The following is a 15,304-nucleotide window of genomic DNA, read 5'->3' as shown; positions in this document are numbered from 1 at the left end:
TTTGTGATGATGCTGACATGTTTAGCAAACAGTTGTAATAATTTTGAATGTCCTTTGCTCCCCTCTTCTACCACCTCACCCCCCTCACCTCCTCCAAACACTCAGAAGAAAGATACTGTGCTATTTATTGAGTGTTTATGTCCCAGGCACTTACCTAGTTTTAATCTTCAAGTCAATGTTAAGGAGTAGGTAGTATCCTCAGTTGAGAATATGGAGTCTTTCTTGAAGTGAGCTGCACAAGGTCACATAGCCAGTCAGAAGGGGAGGAGGGTACACCCAGAAATACTTTACTGCAAAGTGCAAGCTTTTAACCCACTTATTATGCTGGATACTAGGAGGTAGTGGGGTGGGGGGCGGAGAGCTGATGGCTCCATTGGAATCATTAGGCCGATAGAGATGGCCAAGGCAGAAGCCATGACTTCACTGCAGGATGTCTTTGGCCCCTCGTTGGAAAAGATCTCTTGAGGATCTCTTATTTTCAGAACCAAACCAAGTGTTGGGAAGTATTAAAGGAAGGTAGAAAGCAGTCCCTGCCCTGCCCTGACTACTCCTAGTGGGAGAGAGAGTCACCCAAGCCCCAGCTTTGGGACCTGGGAGTGTGGTCTAGCTCATTGGGCCTTGCTTTTCTGATTCTTAAAACTGAATGACTAGTACCTATCTTATTTACCTCAGAATAATTAAAAGCCTATATGCTTTTAACAATATGAAAGCATATGAAGTTTTATGAATACATATTTGATTTTTTTTTTTTTGAGAGAGAGAACGAGTGGGGGGAGGAGCAGACTCCCCATTGAGCAGAGAGCCTGATTTGGGGCTCAATCCCAGGACCCCGAGACCATGACCTAAGCCAAAGGCACACAACGGACTGAGCCACCCAGGCGCCCCTGAATTCATATTTGAATCGATAGGAAACGATAGAAGGTTTAGACCCAGCGATAGTGGGGTCTGCAGATTGTGAGGAGCTCAGGGTATAGGGCTGCGGAGGAGGGAGCTGTGAGGCCACAGCTGAATAGCTGCACGAGGGCCCTGTCAAGTTTCAAGAGCGTGGCTGCACCTGAAAACTTAGAAGCAGGCACTCTCAGGCATACCCTACATGACTGAGCTTTACTTAGTGATAGTTCTCAAAAGGGTATGCAGGCAGTCACCTGCTTATCAGGGGAGAGCAGAGCACTGGTGTGTTCCCCAAAAGTGTACATGTATGGAGACAGTTTTTCCACTCACCTGTTAGGTCTATCCCCTAGGCCAATGAGAATTCAACTATACCAGAATGGGACTGGGTGGCCCCATAGTGACCCGTCAGAGACTATTTAAACAGCCCCAACCGTGGGCAGAAAGCAGATGTCTGGCCCGGTGTTCTCAGGCCCCCCCTCCCCAAGGTTTGCTGTACTAGCAGTCTCCTCCCTCCTGAGTGTTTTCTTCATAGCTTTGTGTGTTTGAAGCTCATAGACTCTGGGCTTAGAAAAGCTTGCAATAGAAGAGAGAAGAACTGCACCACTGAGCAAGAGTTTTGGGAAATATTGACAACCCCGTTCTCCTTTAAAATATCAAATTCTTAGGTATTCTTCCTACTTTCAGGGCAAAATTTAAGCTTTTCTGTTTATATTGTACCTATAGTGCATTTGCCAGTTTATTTTTTTCTAGTCTCTTCACTACCCACTGACAGCAGGACATGAGGTATTACAAATGAAAGGTAGTTCTGTCAGTCACTCATTCTCTAAAATAATTGAAAAAGCTAAATGCAAAACCACGGTCGCTTTTAGCTGACACTTTACACTCACTGCGTAAGCCCCATACTAACCAAACTATTTTTTAATTGACTGATGGTTTTAGGAAGAGCTGCCATGATGTGGGGCTACAGAGGAGGGTTACATGTGCTTTTCTGTCCCTCCTCCAGAGAATCCACACCTGTCCCAGTTGCCGAGTTCCACTACCAAATGTGAATCACAACTATTTTGGGAACACTTAAGCACATCAGAAAAATGAATGATTCCATTCTCACTTGTCCCACGTCACTGATGTACCCCCTCAAAGCATGTCACTGAGTTCATCACAGAAAATTGTGTCTCCCTGTGCCTTCTACATCAGGGTTAGGACTGCGCTCGCTCCCCCACCCCCTGCCAAAAAAAGAGAAAATGTGAGACCAGCACCAACTGGATAACCTCCTCTGACCCTCACTCCACCTTACCATAAGTAGATCCAAATCCTTCTAGAAAATTTGAAAGGCATATCCCCATATATCAGTGATATAAATAGAACCGCTTCAGCAGCCTCTGGTAGATGGTGACTTCAAGGTGGACTGGGAAGTGGCCTGGCCTTGGCAAGGCATCATCCTCTAAATATAAAGATGAGTTTGTTCAGCCTTTGCAGAAGGAAAAATTGCTACCCATCCTAGAGTGCAATGTCCTTGTCCTCTTTACTGGGAGAAAGGTCGAGCAAGGTTTCATTTAGTAAGGGTGCTTCACCCATTCCACCACCAGGTCGTGGGTTGTGACCCTGGCCCTTCAGTCCCAGGACAGGGACACTCTTAGCCCCACCAAGGAGGTGGGGACTTGGGAGCTCAGCTCGGCCCACCCAACCTGGGGCAGGTCAGTCCGGGAGAAAGAGAATACCCCCCAAATTCACGCCCTTCGTGAACGCCCGGGTGCGCTGCGCGTCACTGAGGCGAACGGCTCCGGGTGCCCTGGCTTTGTGCCTGCCGCTGTCAGAGCCGCCGACCCGGCCTGTCCCCGGGAGCCCTCCTCCTCCTCCCCGCCTCTCCGTCCTCTCCTCCCGCCGCCAGTTGTCTGGCCCGCGACAGCTGCGCGCCCTCCCGCCGCCGGCTGCCCTCTCCGCGGTGGGGGCGGGGGCCGACTTGGGTCAGCCCTCTGAATTGGGGAGCTCAGGGGTGGAGAGGGAGAAATGAAGTTCACTAGCGGGGGGGGCGGGGGGTCTCCTTCCTTCCCTTCCTGGGACACCCGGTATGACTGCTACCCCCGTCCTCTCTGTCCCACCGCTGGGACACGGCTCCCTCCTCCCTGTAGCCGCGCGTGGGGTTTCGGGGGTCTGAGTAAAGCCAAAGAAGGGTTGAAATGTGGGAGGCACCCTCCGGAGCGCCCAGTGCGAGCAGAGCGGACGGGCTGGGGAGGCCTTGCGGACAGGTGCAGCTCCGGGAGCGCAGGCGCACACACGCACCCACTGGCGCGCGCGGTGACCCTCGCCCCACCCCATCCCCTCGGGCGGGCAACTGGACCGGGTCGGGAGGGGCCGACCGTCCGGGGACACGCTCCATATACGGCCCGGCCCGCGTTACCTGGGCTCGGGCCAGGCCGCTCCTTCTTTGGTCAGCGCAGGGGACCCGGGCTGGGGCCCAGGCCGCGGGCCGGCTGGGGGAGGGGGCTCTAGTGCCCAACACCCAAATATGGCTCGAGAAGGGGAGCGACATTCCTGCGGGGCGGCGCGGGGGGGCGGCGCCCGCGGGCTATATAAAACCTGAGCGCGAGGACCAGCGGCCACCGCAGCGGACACAGCCGAGAGAAGCCTCGCTTCCCTCCCGCGGCGACCGGGGCCCGAGCCGGAGAGCAACAGGTGTAGCCACCCGCCCAGGTAGGGCGGGAGTGGGGGAGGGGACGGGGACAGGAGAACAGTAGGACAGCGGGACAAGGTGACAGGGCACCACCGAGGGGAGCCTGGAGAACTCCGGGGTAGAACCCAACCGACTCGTTTGATCAGCCCCAAGGCCTACTTTCTGCCCCGCTGCGTCTTGGTCCTCAGAGCTACACGCGCTTTATAGAGGAGACACGACACAATCAGTTTTTGGAAACGTCTCCCAATTTATCCCCAGCCCCTTTGGGCTCCGCTACCTGGCGGCTTAGCGTGTGCCAGGTAGATTAAAGGTTTTGCTTTAGTCGTCCCAAGGGCAATACCTCCCCAACGAACCTCCCCCAAAGATCATCAGGGGCCACTATTCTCTGGGTTGGCCAGCAGGCGAAAAGGTGCCTCTGTTCTGAGCCTGGAATGTCAAGAGGGTCCGGAATGGGCCATTCCTTCCGGGATGGAGCACCAAGGCCCCTCCCACGGCCATGTCTTTGCCCCCGCACCCGCACCCGCACGCGTGCGCAGCGAGCAGGTATCGCCGGCCCTAACCTCCTAGGCGAGGCCGCGGAGGCGCGGAGAGGGTGGGCGCCAGCGCCTGGCTCTTGCCGCGGATAGGCTGCAGGAAGGCAGAGAAGTCTCGGCGGACCCTGGGCCGGGGCTCCCGGGGTGGAGAAATCCTCCGTGTGGTCGCGACGACGCGACGACGACCCTGTGCCCCTCTCCCTCTCCCTCTCAGGGCAGCGCAGCCCTGAGCCTGGGGAGCGAAGCTCGGGACGGGTCCCTTCGGCGGCTCCCCTGGCCGGCTGTGCGCCGTTCCCGGCTGGGGGTGTCCGTCGGTCCCCGGGAAGGGAGGGCTCTCGGGCCAGCGCGGCCGCTGTGCTGACGCGCCGTGTGTCTCCACGGCCTTGCTGTCCTTTGCAGAAACCAGACACCATGTGTGACGAAGACGAGACCACCGCCCTCGTGTGCGACAATGGCTCCGGCCTGGTGAAAGCCGGCTTCGCCGGCGACGACGCCCCTAGGGCCGTGTTCCCTTCCATCGTGGGCCGCCCTCGCCACCAGGTCAGGCTGCCGCCCGGCGGACCAAGCCGGGTCGGGGTCCCCGTGGAGCCGGGCCCCGGGCCGCTGTGAGCCGCGGTAACGTGCGCGTGGTGTCTCCGCTCCGCAGGGCGTCATGGTGGGCATGGGTCAGAAAGACTCCTACGTGGGCGACGAGGCTCAAAGCAAGAGAGGTATCCTGACCCTGAAGTACCCCATCGAGCACGGCATCATCACCAACTGGGACGACATGGAGAAGATCTGGCACCACACTTTCTACAACGAGCTCCGCGTGGCCCCCGAGGAGCACCCCACCCTGCTCACCGAGGCCCCCCTCAACCCCAAGGCCAACCGCGAGAAGATGACCCAGATCATGTTTGAGACCTTCAACGTGCCCGCCATGTACGTGGCCATCCAGGCCGTGCTGTCCCTCTACGCCTCCGGCCGTACCACCGGTGAGTGCGCGCGCCCGCCGCCCCACCCCCGCGCTCCCGCCCGCGGCCCGCGCCGGCCGGGGGGCGCCTGCTCACTCGCCGCCCTGTCCCCCGCCCCGCCCCGCGCGCAGGCATCGTGCTCGACTCTGGCGACGGCGTCACCCACAACGTGCCCATCTATGAGGGCTACGCCCTGCCGCACGCCATCATGCGCCTGGACCTGGCCGGCCGCGACCTCACCGACTACCTGATGAAGATCCTCACTGAGCGTGGCTACTCCTTCGTGACCACAGGTGCGCGGCGCTCCGGGCACCGGGGCGGGCTGGGTGGCGCGCGGGCCCCGGGGCCCTGCGCTGAGAGCTCCTCTCCTGCCCCCCGCCCCCCACAGCTGAGCGCGAGATCGTGCGCGACATCAAAGAGAAGCTGTGCTACGTGGCCCTGGACTTCGAGAACGAGATGGCGACGGCCGCGTCCTCCTCCTCCCTGGAGAAGAGCTACGAGCTGCCCGATGGACAGGTCATCACCATCGGTAACGAGCGCTTCCGCTGCCCGGAGACGCTCTTCCAGCCCTCCTTCATCGGTGAGTCCCGCTCGCGGGCCTCGCCAGCAGCCCTGGGGCCGCGCCGCCCAGCCCCGCCCGGCCCCCGGGTCGCCCCCCGCCGGCTCACGCTCCTCCCTGCGGCCCCCAGGCATGGAGTCGGCGGGCATCCATGAGACCACCTACAACAGCATCATGAAGTGCGACATCGACATCAGGAAGGACCTGTACGCCAACAACGTCATGTCGGGGGGCACCACCATGTACCCCGGTATCGCCGACCGCATGCAGAAGGAGATCACGGCGCTGGCCCCCAGCACTATGAAGATTAAGGTGGGCGGCGGCCCGCGCCCCCTGCCCGCGCGTGGGCTCAGGGCTGCGGCCTTCGCCCTCCTGACGCGCTCACTGTCTTTCAGATCATCGCCCCACCTGAGCGCAAGTACTCGGTGTGGATCGGCGGCTCCATCCTGGCCTCGCTGTCCACCTTCCAGCAGATGTGGATCACCAAGCAGGAGTACGACGAGGCCGGCCCCTCCATCGTCCACCGCAAATGCTTCTAGACCCCATTCCACCAACAGCGCTCGAATTCTCCTCAGGACGACAAATCGGCTCAGGTTGCAGGTGGCTGACTTCGAGCCACCGCGCAGCAACTTCGTCTCTAACAACTTGAGTTGCTGCAGCCGCAACGCGACACAATGTTTATAAAGTGTACATACATTAACTTATTTACCTCATTTTGTTATTTTTAAAACAAAGCCCTGTGGAAGGAAATGGAAAACTTGAAGCATTAAACTCAGCCATTCTGTCTGTTGCGTAAAGTTGTTTGTTGTGTTTACTTGCGGGGGGAAGGGCACAGGGGAGGAAGAGGGGCCCCATCTTCTTGTGTCACTTTTCACAACACTCGGAATGAGTGCGCTCCGAGCCACACCATTAGTTAAGTCTTCCCATGCTCACGGTCCCCGGCCCCCCCCCCCCCCGCATCAGATCCATTTCCAAACACTGGCAGGCCCGTCGAGGGCCCGACCTGGCCCTCCGGTGTGTGCTGAGGAAGCTCTCCCTCTCCAGGGCGCTGCACTGAGCCCCAGGCTCGAGGGGGGCCGCGGGCGGGTGGCTCTGGCCGGCCGCAGGCATCGGGCGCTGTCCGCGGTGCTGGCGCCCGAGAGCCGCTCCCCCTACGGCCGGTCGGGCATTCCCTTAAGGAAATCAGTATTCCCTCCTGAATCTCGAGATCTAACTGAAAGGGCTGTGTTGTGCATTTAATGAACCAGTTTTCATTTGTAAGTGAAGACAATCACTTCTCTTCCAGACCGGGAAGTCCTTTGCTTCATGCCAAGGTGATGGTGGTATAAAAATGTGCCTCTTCCGGTGTGGGGCTGGGGAGGGGCCGCGCCCAGAGGTGGGAGGAGGGTGAGGAAGGGCCAGATGAGCGGCCCAGAAAGGACAGCATATGCTGGGCATGCACAGACACCGAGGGCAGCCCAGCAAGGAGGTGTCTGCAGGGAGTGGAGCTGAGACTGGCACTGGAAGAAGAGGGGTAGCCAAGGGAGGAGAAACACCACCCACTCCTTCCCACCACTGGCCATATTCTAAAGGCACAAAATATACTAACAGAGGTGGAATTTCCATGGGAGAGCACAGTACCTACTTGTTTAAAACCTAGCTTAATGTTTTCTAGTCAAGATGACCAAGGACAGTGGTACCTGAATAAAATAGATTCTGACTCAAAGAAGGTAATTTGTAAGTAGAATCAACAATATGCAATGTTATAAGCCACATAGCCATATGTTTATTCATTGTCTCCTTTTATGGCCTATTGAAAAGTTTCTGAAATCCTTGAGGCCTCTAATGTGGGAATACTGCCAAACCCAGATATCAAGAAAATCAGTAATTCAGTAGAATTTAAAATTTTAATAAAACAAGTCTATGATGCCATGTATTATTGCCTCATGAAAGGTGGATAAATGTTAAAAATGGCCCAAGTTCTAGTCTCTTGGAGGAATCTAGGTTTTATTGATAATGACAAGTATACATAGGCATATCTAAGCAAATCACACCCACGTACACACAGACTGAATAATTCATGTAGCCAGCAGCCTGGAAAAATGTCAGAGTTACATGAGTTAACTAATTGTCATGTTAAGAGTTTTCTAACCAAAACTCAAAATCACTTAATAAGTATTTCAGTAAGGTAGGTAAGGAGATAATGACCCATTTCTCCTGTGATCATAATCATTACATGACTCATGGTCATTTAGAACTCACAGAAGTTTTCAGTATAATCTGGTAGCCTTTCCTTGTGCACTACCTTTGATACTGCTCGTCTACTGAAAAAATGTGCAAATATTATTAATTGTGTGGTTTCACTGGGAATGTGCCAAATCTAAAAATTACTTTCCTTACCAACATGTCTCTAAAAACAACAACAACAACAACAACAAAACATCACACATTTTATTAGTGTTCTGTTAGCTTTCCTATTAGGTCATGATTATAGGTATTTGGTAAATTGTATTACCTATATTTGTCCTGAAATACGATGTTGGGTGTGGTAAGGAATGAGTCGTTTGAAAATGTATATCTAGAGCATATACAAATGTTTGTGCTGGGTGAGAGGAGAAAAACTGAGTCCAGCAGCTCTAAGAGTGTTTGTAGTAAGAGGGATCAAGAAGTCCCTGTGTGGTGGCAGTGGAGCGAATAATGTTACATCCGATTCCCCAACTGAACAGCCATCTCAGAGAATCAGTTTTTGGAGCAGTGACAGAATTGAAAACAACAAACCTCCCCCCCCCCCCCCCCCCGCCATTGCTTATGGTGTGTTTCCTTAGACGTGGCAGTGGGACTTATCAGGGATCTTATTTCCTTCTCACAAAAGCTTACGAAGTTGCCACCAATTTGTTTTCACTAAATCTATATGACTAGTGTTCAGTTGAGGAAAGAAGGAATAGAGAAGAACATGAGAAGAGAGAATGTGTCAGGATTAAAAAGGATTAAGGTTGAGTGGGAGAAAGGAAAGGACCCCGTACCACAGTCACCCTAGGCTCCATCATTTAAACCTTTGGAAGTTCAAATTGGACCATCGAATATCAGGGTGCCTCCCAGCTGCATCTGTCCCCTGACCTATTACCCCAGATGTGGTAGAACCCACAAAAGGTTAATGAAATATTTTGTTGCCCACATACCATGTGCAAGGGGTACAGAGAGGGCTAAGAGCTTGGTGCCACGATCCCCAATATCACCGGGCACTTATGCCTTGACTCTGATTACCACAAAGCCTATCGGAGTTCCTAGAGGCGGGGCCCACTCTGCACTGTGAACCATTCGATGCTGTGGACACAGTGGCTGTTTTGTAGCCTGTTCAGCCACTTGCCACTATGAGGCTGGCTCCCTCCCATTGTTTTCTGACAAGGCTCCATGGGCTCCAAATATTGATTCTTATGGGGAAACACATCCCTCATTGTGCTCAAGAGGGTCTGCCCTGCCTCTGGTGCTGGGGACACAGAGTAGCACTGCCTCTTACCGGGTAGTGCCTCAGCCCCAAGGACTGGAGGTGGAAATGGGCTCATGCCACAGAACGGCACTGCCATGTGGGCATCAGCTTACCTACCTGACTGCCTCCTTCTCCTCTTTGTCTCATTTCTGTCACTTTCATTTCCTTTCTGTCCTGTACTATCATTTGGAAGGCATCCATTTCAGCACCATTGATATGTCATAGTTCTAAACCTCATCACTGTGCAGAGTTGCTGGTGACTAGAGCTGGTCTCAGGAATGGCAGATTCTTTGTATCATGGGCCAAGGAGCAGCCGTAACACCCTTGGATCCTTATGCTACCACATCTTCACTTCTTTCCTTCATGGCACCTGTATGAGGATCCTGTGGTTGCTGTAACAAATTACCACAAAGCAGGTGGTTTAAAACCACAGGAGCTAACTTTTTCACAGTTCTGGAGGCTACAAGGTCAAGACCAAGGTGGTGGTGGGATTGGTGTCTTCTGAGGCCTCTCTCCTTGGCTTATAGATGGCTATCTTCTCCCTGTGTCCTCACTTTGTCTTCCATCTTTCCATGTCTGGGTCCAAATTTCCTCCTTATAGAACATCAGTCTTGCTGGATTTAGTGCCCACCCTAATGACTTCATTTCAATTTAATTACCTCGTTATAGACACCGCCTCTGAATACAGTCACATTCAGAGGTACTGGGTGTCAGGAGTTCAACATATGAATGGGGGAGGTTTGCACAATTCAGCCTCAAATAGGGGCAGCAAATTGGCCCACTATAGTACCTAAGAAGCCCTATAACAACTCATTTGTATTAACATTAGCAGTTCATTTTAATAAGTCATGCATCTCTTACGTTAATATTTTGTCTATGCTATATGAAGCACTCTCACATACATGAACTGATTTTAACTTACAAGGTAGCTAGAATAGAGACTATTATGCCACTTTTATAAATGATAAAACTGAGACTTCAAGATTGAATGACTTGCCCAAGTTTATAAATTAGGAAAAGTGGTAGAGCAAAGACTTGAACCTGGAACTCTTGACTCTATTATTTATTTTCAACCTTGGTATGTCCTTATACTTTATATGTATTTCTTGTAAGCAGCATATGATTAAATAGTTTTTCCAGCAGGATAATTTTGTCTTTTAATCGAAACACTTGGTCCATGTATATTTGATGTAATTACTGACGTACTTGGATTGAATCGATGATTTAACCAGTGGGGAGCCTGCCATGGGGCTCAATCTCACGACCCTGAGACCATGACCTCAGCCAAAATCAAGAGTTGGACACATAGGTGAGTGAGCCACCCACGTGCCCCCATTCTATCTTTTTAAACCCCCAGATATTATCATTTGTTATACATCAGCCATGGCTTTAACCTCCTCAAGATATTATAATTGTTTTATACAGTTTAGATTTACTTGTATATTAACAATTTTCTTTGCCCATTTCTTGCTTTCTATGGATCCAAGTGGGATCATTTTTTGTTTCTGCTTGAGCACACAGTCTTTAGACTTTTTTTCATGAGAATCTGTTGGTCGCAATATCTCTCAGTTTTTGTTTGTCTATGTATGTCTATTTCTCCTTCATTCTTGAGAGAATTTTTTCCTGAACCAGAATTCCTGGTTGACAGTTACTTCTTTCACCATATTGAAAATGACATTTCTCTATTTCCTGAGTGCTGTTGTTGCTGTTGAGATGTCAACAGTCAGCCTGGTATTTTTTTTTTAATTTTTTTATTTATTCATGAGAGACACAGAGAGAGAGAGAGGCAGAGGGAGAAGCAGGCTCCCTGCTGAGCAGGGAGCCCGATGTGGGACTCCATCCCAGGACCCTGGGATCATGACCTGAGCTGAAGGCAGACGCTTAACCATCTGAGCCACCCGGGCGCCCCAGCCTGGTTATTTCTTTGAGGCAATCTGTACTTCTCTCTCCCCACCTCTCAGCTTTTTTTTTTTTTTAAGTTTTCTCTTTGCCTTTGATATTCTGCAGTTTCTCTGCGATGTATCTAATTGCGGGTTTCTTTTTTACTTATCTTCTTTGGAATTCATGAGCTTTTCGAATATGTGGATTGGTGTCTTTTCAACAGGTTTGGGAAATTATCAGCCATTATTTCTTCAAATACTGGCTCCAGTCCCATGTTTTCTTTCTTTTCATTCTGAAGAATTGACAAATTTGGCTTCACCAAAATTAAAATACTTGCTCATCAAAGGACATCATTAAAAAAAATGAATAATCAAGTCTAGTACTGGGAGAAAATATTTGCAAAACATACCTGACAAAGGTTTGGTATCCAGGCTATATAAAGAATCCCTACAATTCAATAACAAACAGATAAAAATGCAGTAAAGTGGGCAAAATATTTTGAACAGACACTTCACAAAAGAAGATATGCAAATGGCCAATAAGATAAGCACATGATCATACTTGTTAGGATGGCTATTGTCAAAAACAAACAAACAAACAAACAAACAAAGAGAACAGAATAACAAGTGTTGGTGAGAATGTGGAGACATTGGAACTCTTGTACATTGCTGGTAGTAATGTAAAATTGTGTAGCCTTTGGGGAAAATATCATGGAAATTCCTAAAAAAAATTAAAGATAGAAGATATGATCCAGCAATTCTACTTCTGAGCACATACGAAAAGAAATACAAGCAGGGACTCAAAGAAGTATTTGCACAACCATGTTCATAGCAGCATGATTCACAATAATCAAAAAATTGAAGCAGCCCAAGTGTCCACTGATGGATGATAGGATAAACAAAATATGGTGTATGTGAACAATGGGATATTATTCAACCTTAAAAGGGAAGGAAATTCTGACACACACTACAACATGGGTGAACTTTGAGGACATTACACTAAGTGAAATAAAACAGTCCCACAAAGGCAAATACTATATGATTCCACTTATATGATATACCTAGTGTAGTCAAATTCATAGAGGAAGAAAGTAAAAGGGTGGTTGCCACAGGGTGGGAGGAGGAGGGAAAGAGGAGTTAGTTGTTTAATGGGCACAGAGTTTCAGTTGGGGAAGATGAAAGAGTTCTGGAGATGGATGGTGGTGATGGTTGCATGATAAAGTGAATGAACTTAATGCCACAGAACAGATGGTTAGAATAACAAATTTTATGTTATGTATATTTTACCCCAATTTTAAGAAAAGATAAGCACACGAAAAGGTGCTCAATATTTTTAGTCATTAGAGAGAGACAAAATTAAAGAATGATCATATGCTACTATATACCTACTATTTCAGCTAAAATTAAAAAGACTGACAACACCAGATGTTGACAAGCATATGGAGCAACTGGAATTTTCATACTCTGGGAATACAAAATGGCACCATCACTTTGGAAAACATTTGGAAGTTTTTTATAAAACTAAACATACATCTGCTCTAATAACTGATAATTCTATTGCTAGGAATTTACCCACAAAGATTAAAAACATATATTCACAAAAGGACTTGTACAAGTATGCTAATAGCAGCTTTATTCATAATAGTAAAAACTGGAAACAGCAAGGTGCCTGGGTGGCTCAGCTGGTTAGGCCTCTGACTCTTAACCTCAGCTCAAGTCTTGATCTCAAGGTCATGAGTTCTAGCCCCATGTTGGGCTCCTTGACCAGCATGGAGCCTACTTAAAACAAAACAAAAAACAGAAAAAACTGGAAACAGCTCAGGTATCCACCAGTAGAAAAATAGGTAAGTTGCATATAGTCATATAATGGAATACTATTCAGCAATAGAAAGGAGCAAACTACAGATACACACAACATGAATGGATCTCAAAAACATGCTGAGTGAAAGAAAATGTACACAGAAGCCTATATATGTAATATTCCATTTATATGTTATTTGAGAACAAGCAAAACTAGTCGATGATATAGAAAAAAACAGAACAGGGCACCTGGGTGGCTCAGTGGGTTGAGTGTCTGCCTTCGGCTTAGGTCATGATCCTAGGGTCCTGGGATCAAATCCCAGGTTGGGCTCCCTGCTCACTGGGGAGTCTGCTTCTTCCTCTACCCCTCCCCCCTGCTTGTGATCTTTCTCTCTCTCGGATAAATAAATAAAATCTAAAAAAATTTTTTTTCTTAAAAAAAACAACAACAGAACAGTGGTTGTCTCTGGGGAATGGGGCAGAGATTGAGAAGTGGCATTTGGGAAATTTTTGGGGTGATAGAAATGGTCTATATTTAGATAAATATAAATTATGTCAAACAGATCAAGTTCAGTGAGCATACAATTAAGATCTGTGTATTTCATTCAATGCACATTTTAATCAAAAGAAAAAATTGCAAGCAAAAATAGAATATCAGAACTTTTTTTTTTTTAAAGTAATCTCTATGCCCAACATGGGGCTCAAACTCATGACCCTGAGATCAAGAGTCACACGCTAGGGCACCTGGGTGCGCAGTTGGTTAAGTGACTGACTCTTGATTTGGGTTCAGGTGGTGATCTCAGGGTTGTGATGTCAGGATTGAGATCTCAGGGTCATGAGATCGAGTCCTGTGTCAGGCTCCATGCAGTATGAAGTCTGAGACTCTCTCTGCCCCTCTTCTCTGTGCATTCTCATTCTCTCTCTCTCTCTGAAATAAATAAATGAATCTTAAGGAAAAAAAAAAAAAGAGTCGCATGCTCTACTGACTGAGCCAGTCAGATGCCCCAGAATATCAGATATGCTCTACATTAAAAATTTTTCATTACTTTTCATTTTAGGGGGTTTATCTGAATTGCATTGTGGGCAATTCCTCTAATTGATCATCCAATCTACTAATTCTTCCTTTACTTAATCTATCATTAAGCTCTTTTGTGGACTTTTAAGTTTCTGTTATTAATTTTTTCCCTTATAGAAATTTTTAGATATTCCGTTTTGTTTTTTTCCAAATCAACGAGGTCATGTTTTTATACTTTCTGTTCCCAATGGATATTTGTTAGCTTTTCTCTTACTTCTTAATAAAACATCCAAAGGTGTTTTTTTTTTTTAAGATTTTATTTATTTTTTTGAGAGAGAATGAGAGAGAGAGGGAGAACAAGCAGGGGGGAGGGGCAGAGAGAGAGGGAGAACCAGGCTCCCCGCTGAGCAGGGAGCCCGATGCGGGACTCAATCCCAGGACCCTGAGATCATGACCTGAGCCGAAGGCAGACACTTAACTGACTGAACCACCCAGATGCCCCTGCATCCAAAGGTTTTTTGTTTTTGTTTTTGTTTTTTTTTAACAATGTGGACCTAACAATCCCAGTAACTGGAGTCTTCGAGTTTGTGTTACCTGTTGTTTGGGTTCTTGTTCATACCACCTTGTTTCCATGTGTTTCCTTGTTGACAGCATCATGTTCACCGTCCTTGAAGAATCACTTGTAGAACACTTGGAAACCTAGAATACAAGTGCCTCTCTCCAGAAAGGATTTGTATTTGCTTGTGCCAGGGATCTCCTAGGATACAACTAATCTGAAACGATGATAAACTTCACAGCCTGAGGTCTCTGGGTCCTCCCAGGTGATACAAATCGGGACCGCAGGTACCTGTGAGGACCCAGCCGTGGTCACAGTTTCTCGGACATCTGCCCCCCACACCAACACCGCCACCATGTGCTCTGGATCCAGGCAACTGACCTTTCAGATGCTTGCGTGTCAGCGTGGGGTGGGGTTTACTTCTGGTTCACTCCTTTCCTCTTCCCCTGTGGGCTAGGCCTTCAGCTTCAGGTAGGAAGGCCCCAAGCTTTACAGAGTTGTTAACCCCCAAGTGTAAGGAAATCTAGATAAGCAAACACTCTCAGGGCAAGAGCTGTTCCTAGAATTACTGCACTGCTGGCTTCCCTTAGATTTAGGCCCTAGTAGTGCTTTAGTATCTTGTCAACTCTTCAGTGCCTGTAAGATTTTTAAAATACTTTATCTGGCTTCTTAAAAGTTGTTTTCAACAGGAGTGTTGATTCTGAGAATTTAGCCTGCCATATTCTCTAAAAATAGAATTCCCCATCTCTTACTTCTCAGGCTTGGCTTGAGCCACCTCTGAAGAACAGCACAAATCTCCTATGTAGTCTTCAGGAATTTTGCCCCCAATTCTGCTGCCTTATTTTAAAGCTTTTTTTTTTTTTTCCTCTGGGTCTAAAAATGCTCTGGGTCTGAAATATTCCCCAGGCTGACAGGGTACCAGCTGGGAGGTGCCTGGAGCCCTGGCAGCCCAACGCTAATGTGCCATGTGTCAACAGGGATCA

General features: G+C 48.9%; 1 protein-coding gene across 2 annotated transcripts; it reads left to right on the top strand.

The window, feature by feature from the left end:
* The first annotated feature begins 3,459 nt into the window (after positions 1-3,459).
* On the top strand, positions 3,460-6,401 carry ACTA1 (actin alpha 1, skeletal muscle). Of its 2 annotated transcripts, none has more exons than XM_036123367.2 (7): positions 3,460-3,582; positions 4,495-4,635; positions 4,742-5,066; positions 5,177-5,338; positions 5,434-5,625; positions 5,735-5,916; positions 6,000-6,401. In XM_036123367.2, the coding sequence occupies exons 2-7, from the start codon at positions 4,507-4,509 to the stop codon at positions 6,141-6,143; spliced, it is 1,134 nt and encodes a 377-aa protein (XP_035979260.1). In that variant the 5' UTR covers positions 3,460-3,582; positions 4,495-4,506; the 3' UTR covers positions 6,144-6,401. The 2 variants fall into 2 exon arrangements, with proteins under 2 accessions (XP_035979260.1, XP_035979261.1); XM_036123368.2 differs by having other exon boundaries at positions 3,480-3,564.
* Positions 6,402-15,304: the final 8,903 nt, after the last annotated feature.

Source organism: Halichoerus grypus, chromosome 7 (genome assembly GCF_964656455.1).
Source record: "Halichoerus grypus chromosome 7, mHalGry1.hap1.1, whole genome shotgun sequence".
In the NCBI taxonomy this organism is placed as follows: Eukaryota; Metazoa; Chordata; class Mammalia; order Carnivora; family Phocidae; genus Halichoerus; species Halichoerus grypus.
The sequence above is the reverse complement of the archived record's forward strand: the minus strand, read 5'-3'. Positions and strand labels throughout refer to the sequence as shown.

Bases quoted from the DNA above. Each gene is read 5' to 3' on its own strand.
- ACTA1 (XM_036123367.2), top strand. From the start codon at position 4,507: ATGTGTGACGAAGACGAGACCACCGCCCTCGTGTGCGACAATGGCTCC. The intron at 5,067-5,176 runs GTGAGTGCGCGC...CCCCGCGCGCAG, and splicing joins CGCCTCCGGCCGTACCACCG to GCATCGTGCTCGACTCTGGC. The intron at 5,339-5,433 runs GTGCGCGGCGCT...CGCCCCCCACAG, and splicing joins CTACTCCTTCGTGACCACAG to CTGAGCGCGAGATCGTGCGC.